This window comes from Trypanosoma theileri, assembly GCF_002087225.1.
Source record: "Trypanosoma theileri isolate Edinburgh chromosome Unknown TM35_Tth_7_V1, whole genome shotgun sequence".
Classification (NCBI taxonomy): domain Eukaryota; phylum Euglenozoa; class Kinetoplastea; order Trypanosomatida; family Trypanosomatidae; genus Trypanosoma; species Trypanosoma theileri.
This window is the reverse complement of record NW_021639849.1, coordinates 58,912-67,415: the sequence shown is the minus strand read 5'-3', so window position 1 is coordinate 67,415 and position 8,504 is coordinate 58,912. Positions and strand designations below refer to the sequence as shown.

General features: G+C 42.3%; 7 protein-coding genes across 7 annotated transcripts; all 7 read left to right on the top strand.

Annotated features, from left to right (window-relative positions):
• Positions 1 to 194: 194 nt before the first annotated feature.
• On the top strand, positions 195 to 641 carry TM35_000071330 (putative zinc-binding protein (Yippee); the record flags this gene model as incomplete). The annotated part of the gene is made up of 1 exon (XM_029023579.1): positions 195 to 641. The coding sequence occupies one exon, from the start codon at positions 195 to 197 to the stop codon at positions 639 to 641; it is 447 nt and encodes a 148-aa protein (XP_028884775.1).
• Positions 642 to 975: 334 nt separating this feature from the next.
• On the top strand, positions 976 to 2,217 carry TM35_000071320 (tetratricopeptide repeat domain 5; the record flags this gene model as incomplete). Its single annotated transcript, XM_029023578.1, has 1 exon — positions 976 to 2,217. One exon carries the CDS (start codon positions 976 to 978, stop codon positions 2,215 to 2,217), a length of 1,242 nt encoding a protein of 413 aa, XP_028884774.1.
• A 497-nt stretch (positions 2,218 to 2,714) lies between these two features.
• On the top strand, positions 2,715 to 3,104 carry TM35_000071310 (zinc-binding protein (Yippee); the record flags this gene model as incomplete). Its single annotated transcript, XM_029023577.1, has 1 exon — positions 2,715 to 3,104. The coding sequence occupies one exon, from the start codon at positions 2,715 to 2,717 to the stop codon at positions 3,102 to 3,104; it is 390 nt and encodes a 129-aa protein (XP_028884773.1).
• Positions 3,105 to 3,583: 479 nt separating this feature from the next.
• Positions 3,584 to 4,747, top strand: TM35_000071300 (casein kinase 1; the record flags this gene model as incomplete). The annotated part of the gene is made up of 1 exon (XM_029023576.1): positions 3,584 to 4,747. One exon carries the CDS (start codon positions 3,584 to 3,586, stop codon positions 4,745 to 4,747), a length of 1,164 nt encoding a protein of 387 aa, XP_028884772.1.
• Positions 4,748 to 5,313: 566 nt separating this feature from the next.
• Positions 5,314 to 6,096, top strand: TM35_000071290 (putative chromosomal passenger protein; the record flags this gene model as incomplete). The annotated part of the gene is made up of 1 exon (XM_029023575.1): positions 5,314 to 6,096. One exon carries the CDS (start codon positions 5,314 to 5,316, stop codon positions 6,094 to 6,096), a length of 783 nt encoding a protein of 260 aa, XP_028884771.1.
• Positions 6,097 to 6,386: 290 nt separating this feature from the next.
• TM35_000071280 (lorien protein) lies at positions 6,387 to 8,039 on the top strand (the record flags this gene model as incomplete). The annotated part of the gene is made up of 1 exon (XM_029023574.1): positions 6,387 to 8,039. The coding sequence occupies one exon, from the start codon at positions 6,387 to 6,389 to the stop codon at positions 8,037 to 8,039; it is 1,653 nt and encodes a 550-aa protein (XP_028884770.1).
• A 182-nt stretch (positions 8,040 to 8,221) lies between these two features.
• Positions 8,222 to 8,503, top strand: TM35_000071270 (uncharacterized protein; the record flags this gene model as incomplete). Its single annotated transcript, XM_029023573.1, has 1 exon — positions 8,222 to 8,503. A coding segment is annotated over one exon (282 nt), but the record flags the coding sequence as incomplete, so codon positions are not given.
• Between the last annotated feature and the right edge of the window lies 1 nt (position 8,504).

Here is an 8,504-nt window from a genome sequence, read left to right as displayed (position 1 = left end):
AAAAAAAAAAAAAAAAAACAGCTCTTTTGACTTTTTTCTTCTCTTGATATAGTCTGCATCAAATCTCTTTATTTCTGCGGTTTTTCTCTTTCTCTCTTTCTCTCTCTCTCATTTTTTTTTTTTTCGGTTCCGCGTTTTCCCTCCCCTCTATCCAGTGGTGGCGTGAGTGAGAGTGGGGGGCGAGTAGGCTCTTAATGGGCGGTGTACTGGGAGCCTTGGCTGGTCGCTTGGTGAGGGACGAGCGTGGCGAATCTAATGTACAACAGGTGAAAGGACGAAAGCGGCTTCGTTCTCCTAGTGTGAAGGAGAATTCAAATGGTGTTGTAGCGACGGATAATGAAGCCCAAAATCTTCTATTATTTCGAACTCTTAACGCCAACAAAACTTTATCTGCTCCATTCTGTCGCTCCGTACTCCACGGCGCTTCCGTGGAGGATAGGTACGGATGCCATTACCATGTGTATCCATCTGAGTCTCCAGATGATTCTCATGGCAATGCGCTATGTTGGTCAGTTCGAAAGTCTTCACTGAGTGTTCATAGCTTGATTTGTTTAGCTCGTTTAGCAAATAGCTGCCACAAGGATTTGGTGCTTTTTGGCGATGGGATTGGCGTTTCCCTTTCGTACACAGCTACACTATGAGCAGAAACCTGCTTAAAATTAAACCTTTTTTTTCTTCTGGAAATTATTGTTTTCCCTTGTATTGTTACTCCCTTTTTCTTTACTGGACTAGGGGATTGTTATTGTGAAGGTCTTTTTTCTCAAGTTGACTCATTACTTTTTTTTTTTGTTTTTGATGATGATGTGTGTGTGTCTGTTTGTCTGGGGATTGCACTATGAATACCACTTTTTTTTTTTTATATTTTTCCTAAGTTTTCCAGCTACAACCAAAAAAAAAAGGTATTTATTATATATATATATTTTTTTTTGAATCATCTTCGCTTAATTTGCCTCATTTTAGAGAAAAGACAAGGATATGAATGATACCATTGGTGAGCTGGAGAGTAAGCTTGATGAGCTAACTCGCATCAAGGTTTTTGACGATGATGTGAGAAGCGGTGTGGATAGTCTCCTTGAGTCTATGCCGAACCCTGATGAGGAACGAGACCCCGATAGGCGGATTCGTCTGCTTGTGCTGCGGTGCAAGGCGTTAACGCTGCTTCCTGTCTTTTCCATGGAGGCAGAGCGCGACTGTAGTGCTGCGCTGAAGTTGCGTCACGACCGACCGGATTTGTGGGTGCTGCTGAGCGAGTGTCTTGCGCGGCGGCGGGCGACGCGTGAGGCCTGTGACGCGCTGGATCACGCCCTGCGCCTGGACGCTGCCAACGTGGAGGCGCTCTGCCAATACAGCCGGCTGTTGCGTGGACTGTCGGCCGATCCCCAGGTCCCGGCGGGGGAGCGGCAGCGGCATCTCCTCGAGGCGGTGGCCCGCGGGAAGGCGGCGGCGTCGGCGGCCCCCGGCTGCGCGGATGGGTGGCACTCGTACGCCATCGCGCTGCTCTCCGCGGCCCTCGCCGACGGCGTTGATCTCGCCGGTGTGCGGCGGGCGGCCCTTGCGATGCGACAGGCAGCGACCCTCGCCAGCAGCGACCCTGATGTGCGGTTTAACAAGGCTGCTATCGAAGGACTTCTCGGGCACTTTGGCACCGCCGCCTGCGATCTTCTCGCCGCCCACGAGGCAGATCCACGTCGTCTCCCAGGCACTCTGCGATTGTTAGAGGACCACATCGCCATCCTCCGCCGCGCACGCTCACGCATCGACAGCGCACAGCAGACAGGCAAACGCGCTTTCGCAGCGCTGCTGGCAAAGCTGCCCACCCCAGCGGAAGGTGCAACCACAAGGAACCTCCTAGAGGGACAAACTATGCCCACCTGTCGCATTACAGTTGGTGTGGTGGATGTTTTAAGCGAATCTACAATGGAACCAATGGTAGTACTTGCAGCGGAAAAAAGTGGGGAGTTCGTTTTGTTACTCTTCTACGGTTTACAACGCAATGCTATTAAAATTAATGACACCATTATCACATTGTCATTTCCTGGTAGTACTGTTCTTCGCGTGCAACATGATGTTCCTGCCGTTCCTTTATTGGATAGCAGCTCTTTTGAATCTACTTACACACAGGTCTTCGTTGATCTAAAAACTACGCTTGTTAATGGTTCACCCATTCCAGCTCGTATGCTCCTCCCTCCTAGGATTTCATCACGACTTTTTGTATAAATTTCCTTTTTTTTCTTGTAAAAGACGGTTTTTTTTTTTTTTTTTTTTTTTAAGAAAGAAAACAAAACAAACAAAAATCGGTTTCGGACAGGAAGAGAAAGAAGAGAATGTGGTAGAAGCATCCCTGTTCCTCTCTTGTTTTTTTTTTTGCCATATATACGCTTACTTTATTTTTGTGTCTGTGTGTACATGGGGAAAATTTGGATGGAACAATGGTATGAATAGTCAAAATCGGTTTTGCATACCACAACCGTTATTAAAACTATTCATGCTACTACTACTACTACTACTACTACTACTACTACTGTCGCTGATCCTAGTTCTTTTCTTCTTTAGGTATCACTTGCTTCACTGCTGATTATATTGGTGGCGGTTCTAATCTCGTTGGAATCTCTCTTTATGTACAATTTAACCGCAACATTTTTTTTTTTTTTGTTTTTTATTGTTGCTCCCATTCTTTGGTTTTCTACATAGAGTCTCGAGTGTAACGAGAATTCATGGTACAACGCGTGCGCATAATTTTCACAGGAAAGGATGGGTACGGATGCGGTCGCTGTGGCGCGTACCTTTGCGACACTGGCGATGTTATATCAAGACATTTCCATGGCAAACACGGTAAGGCTTGTCTCGTAAGCCGCTGTTTCAATTACTATTTCGGTCCCCAAGAAGAAAAACAACTGCTAACAGGTGTCCACATTGTGCGCGATGTCTACTGTTCGAATTGTGATTCTTACCTTGGTTGGACGTACGACTTTGCTCATGAAGAGAAGGAACGCTACAAGACTAATCGTTTTGTTTTAGAACTTGAGCTTCTGAGAGAAATTGGTTCCAACACAGAGGGATGTAGCGAACTCAGTGTGGTACATGAGGAGCAGAGGGCTGTGTAATGCACTGGTATCTGTGTTGGCATCTTTTTATGCTGTTTCTTTCTTTTCCTTGGTTTTCTAGTGAATCACTTCTTTTTTTTTTTATTTAGTTTGTTACTACCTCTTTTTTTTTTTTGTGTTTTGCCATTACGTAAATTAGTGAATGCGTAGGGTGACAACTCTCCCTCTTTCAGTTTGTTCAACACACACACACACCCATGCCCACGGTGTCCTACGCCGATTATATATATATATATATATTTGTGTGTGTGTGTGTGGGAGGTTTTGTGAAAATTTGCGCGAGATCATTATCTCCATTGCCTTTCCCCTATTTCCCCCTCCCTATATGTGATTAAGATCGCCATTTCTTCTTGTATTCCTTTATACTTACTGATTTTTTTTTTTTTTTGTTTTGCTTTCTTTTTATATCCTAATATTAAAAGAACAGTTCGTTCTATTTTTGGATAGAAAAGAAAGTATTGAAATAATACGAAAGGGAAATGACAAATCAAGCAAGTGAAAGGAGTAAAAGTAGTGACCCTCTCAGGGGCATTCTTATTGGTGGTCGTTTCCGCATTCTCAAACGGTTGGGTGGCGGCTCATTTGGTGAAGTATACATTGGTGTAAATATTCACAGTGGTGTAAATGTTGCTATAAAGATAGAATCAGCGAGAATCCATAGTCGTGCAATGTTTGAGCATAGAATATACAGTTACTTTAACGAGTGTACATTTCCTATTGGTATTCCACAGTCGTATTTCGGTGGTCGTGTAGGTGATTACAACGTTCTTGTAATTGACCTGCTTGGTCCAAACCTTGAGGAACTGTTTAACATATGCGGGCGTAAATTTAGCCCTAAAACAGTTTGTATTATTGGCATACAAATTATTCAGCGCTTGCAGTGTATTCACAGTATGAGCTACATTCATCGAGATATCAAACCAGAGAATTTTGTTATGGGCGTAGGTGATGACTCACAGACAGTGTACATTATTGACATGGGTTTGGCAAAACGATATCGTGATCCTGTCACACTGCAACACATCACGTGGGAAGAGAATAAAGCCCTAACAGGTACAGCTAGGTATGTTAGTATTAACACACATCGTGGTATTCAACAATCTCGTCGAGATGATATGGAGTCCGTGATGTACCTTCTTTTTTATTTTCTCCGTGGGAGTCTTCCGTGGCAGGGGCTGAAAAATCAGCCAAATGATGTTCATTACAACGTTATTTGTGATGTTAAAGTAGCTACTTCACCGGAAACGTTGGGGACGGGTTTTCCAGAGCAATTTGCACAACTTTTACATTACTCACGTGCTCTTGACTTTTATGAAGTTCCACAGTACTCGTACTATGTACGGTTATTATACGAAGCGCTCGCATCACTTGGCGAATCTTTTGATTATCGATATCCATGGTTAGCGAAGTTGGATCCGTGTGTGACGGAACTACGTGGTGACACTGATTCATTGGAAGAAGACACTATTGACCTAGTAACACCTCTTACAAGACGGGTTTATCGTAAATTGACTTCTACAAATGCGACACAATGTAGAACAGTCGTAAATGATGATTTTGATATTATACCCTGTGATCCAGGTGATAATAGAGCTTCACTACTCGAGCTACGAGACTACTATGGTATTGATCTTTTTGTGTAAAATCACATGTGAGGTGTTCTTGGAGTCTTTGGTTCAGTAAGTATGTGACTGAACCTAATTTGGCTTATCCTAGTTTACCTAACAGAGAACATGTGACAGCTAAAAAAAAAAAAAAAAGAAATATATATATATATATTTATATGTTATTTTTTCTTTTCCCTTTCTTTCATAGTTCGTTGCACTTATTCAAAGAGAAAATGGGGAGCAGATACATTAAAGTATGATGAATCTAGCAAGCCGATAAAAAAAAAAAATAAAGAGAACAAATGTTTATGTGGTGCAACTTTTTTTTTTTTTTGCAGCAGCAGCATTCCCCTTTGCTGTTGTTTTAATATAAGAAAGAAAAATTTTTTTTCTTGCTCTCTAATGACTTCTAATTCTATCCATTTAACTACTCTTTTGGAGGTCCGATCTCCAATCTCTCTCTCTCTCTCTCTATATATATATATATATATATATATATATGTAGTGCATGTATATTCTGTTTTTTTTTCTCTTTAAACGCCATTGATTTTTTTTTTTTTTTTACTCCTTCTGTTTTGATAGACTTTTTGAAAATATTTAAAATGAGCGCAGTGTGGAGTTCTCAACTTGTGGAGGAACTGCTTTTCCGACAGTATATTAAGGGTGAAGATGTGTCGATGCTGCTTCCTCCACCGCCGACATTGTCTGCCGATCAGTACTTGGAAAACTACGACCAATGTACCAAGGTGTTGTCTTCTTATGTCAGGAACGGCCCAACAGCGGCCTTGTCATCTCAAAATGTGAATACCGTCTCAAGATTGTACGGCGCAACACCGATAAAGGGACAGTCCTCGTTCTCTCGCACGATCAATCAGTCTTCTCAAAATGCTGCTGTTGCTGCTGCTGCTGAACCCAAGTTGCAGACCTGTCGAACTCCAAATGGAAAGGACATCAACGCGTCTGCGGTGGACTCACCTGCTCCAGTCGTTCCTAACGCCACTACCCGAACGGTAAACTCTTCTCCAGTTGCTCATCTAAGACGAAACAAAATAGAATGGCCTACCTCTGTACCTACCAATGCATCCCTAAAGAGCTCAAGTCGATCAAAGGTGGCACACTTAACAGCAAAAAGAGTGGCAGCTCAGGAAGGAGTGGATCCGGATCTTGTTTTTGCACAGAATCCTGAAGAGTTGCCTCTCCACCTTATATTTGCAAATTATCCAAAAGCCCTTGAATCCCTTTCGGCTGTTCGCGGTGGAAGTGGTGACTGGAGGAATGATACGTTTACAGTGGAAGAGGAAAATCTGTACAAGCGAGAGCTTGGTTTTGTGCATGTGGGGCCCAGTCAGTGCGCCTATGGTAGAGCTATGCTTTTTCAGAAGTAAATGCGCAAAATGCACATTTTTTTTTTTTTCTTTATACTGTTCAAAGGAAGGCATAACAAAAACTATTTTATTCTTTTCTTTACTATTATTAGATCACTAGATGCTTATTTTTCCCCTTGTTTTCGTTTCTTTTTCTTTTTTTTTTTCCTTAACATGTATCTCCTGATTATCTTTGAGTGTTTTGGATGCCCAATATATATATATATATATATATATATTTATCACTTCATTATGTCTCTTACATGCATTCCTTTCTTTGTTTGCAGTTTTTTATTTCTTTCTTATAGCAAATGACAATATCATACAAATTGGGTACACCTCTTTGGGTGAAATGTGATGATGGAGAGTGGTGGCCAGCAGTTGTTAGGGAGGCTGACGAGGAGTTGCTACTTCTTGTTGGTGGTGGATACGATATGTGCGTTGAGTTTTATCACGATCCTGGTAATCTTTATCCGTTAGTGGCGAGTGACGACGGTATACGGTTATTTCACCATTCAGAGAGTGAACGGGATGCGGAGGAGCAGAAGTTTTTTCTAGTGAAGGCGACACAAGATGCGGTGCAAAAAGCGTTTCAAGATTTTGATCGTAATGCAGATTCAAGAAAAGTAGTAGTACCGTACAACGCAAGGGAGCTACACTGTATGTCGGCCCTATTGCAATCGGTTAACCACAATACTGCTCTAGATTTACGGCGTGCGTTGGAGCAGCAGGAAGGTATAAACCTCTCCCCACGCAAGAATAAACGTGTAGGTGATAATGAGAGGAAAAAACGTAAAAGAAGTATTAACAAGATATCAGGCGATATGACAACGCATCATAATGACTTAAAGGTGGGACTGAGTGATGAAGAGTCAAGTTACTGGCCAATTGAGCCATCAACAAGAACAGGAATAACAACAACAACAACAACTTTATCATCATCAGTAGCATTATCAGAAACAGCAACAGGAAATGCAACTGCGATAGAAAGTACAGGTTCGAGTATTCCTAGAGTCTCTCATGTTGAGGGAAAAGAACTGTTCTGCGAACCTTTTACCCCTGCCGCATTGGATGTGCTTCGAAAAGAGGTTTTTGAAGACAAGGATCGATTAATATTATCACCACTTTACCGCTATCTTGAAGTACTTGGTGCTGTAGCGGTGGATGGTGTGCCCTTGCAGACAACATTACCTTCTCCACTCGCGTTGTGTGAAGTTCCGGAAGGTGGATTTCCCCCATCACGACGCGTTCTACTTGTAGCTCTCTCAGCTTCCACTTTTGATCACACAGATGGGTGGATGGTACCTTTTGAATACGAAGATTCCACCATTTCTATGACACTTTCTGTGAACGACAATTTGATTGAGACACCTTGCAACCCTTCGCTACCTTCTGGGAAAGAAATGTTGGCCGTAAAAACAGCCCCAGTGGCTGATATTACTTCTTATGTAATACGTGAAGAGTTGTTTTCATTGAAAGTGGGTTTTACAGGTTTTTTAGAGGATGCTGCGCTATGGAATGGTATCATTGTTGCTGTATATGCAGATGAACTTGATATGGATTTATTGGTTAACAGAATTGTTTCAAATTATCAGATGCCACCTCGGAGGCGAAAACGTGATAGTGTAGTTGGGGTGCAGGTGAAGATTGTGTGCCCCATTACAACACTCCCATTGGAGATTCCAGTACGAGGTTTTTCCTGTGAACACATGCAATGCATGGAACTACGCTCTCTACTTGTGCATTGTATTCGTACCAATGTCTGGAATTGTCCACTGTGTTGGTCCCCAACTCTGCCGCGTACCATTATTGTGAATTATAGGTTGAAAGAATGGTTAGAAACGCACCAATCACAGATAAGTGAAGTGGAGTTTATTGTTGAAACACCTTCTGGAGGTCCTCTTCAACCCATCTGGAGACAGAAAAGCTCCAGAAAAATTGCTGATGTCATTGCCGTGGAATAATACTCATTGGATGAGCAGTAAAATGGATTTTTTTTTTCTGAAAGCTTGCGATAAGAATGGCAAAGCCTTACTTTTTGGAACTACAGATTTATGGGTTTTGGTAAACCAAATTCTATTTCTTTTATCTTTACAGTCTGCCTAACAGTAAGTTTCTGAAAAAAGTAAGTTTACAAGGAAGGAAAATGTTGAGTACGACTCGTCCCTCTTATTCATCAGTAGAATGGAGGACATGCACACAAGCATTCAAAGACTTTGTGTGCCACAACGGACCAACAGCGTTTACATTTGAAATGCGACCATCGCACGCTCCCCATTTAACTTATACCGTCGAAGGTATGTTAACCTTAGAACATGATGCACTCAAGATACGTACAGGGGAGGATCACTGTTTGGACTGGGAAAATTTGCGTACCTCCATAATTAGGTTTCACATGCCGCGAAACCAAGATTTTCTACAGGCCTTTG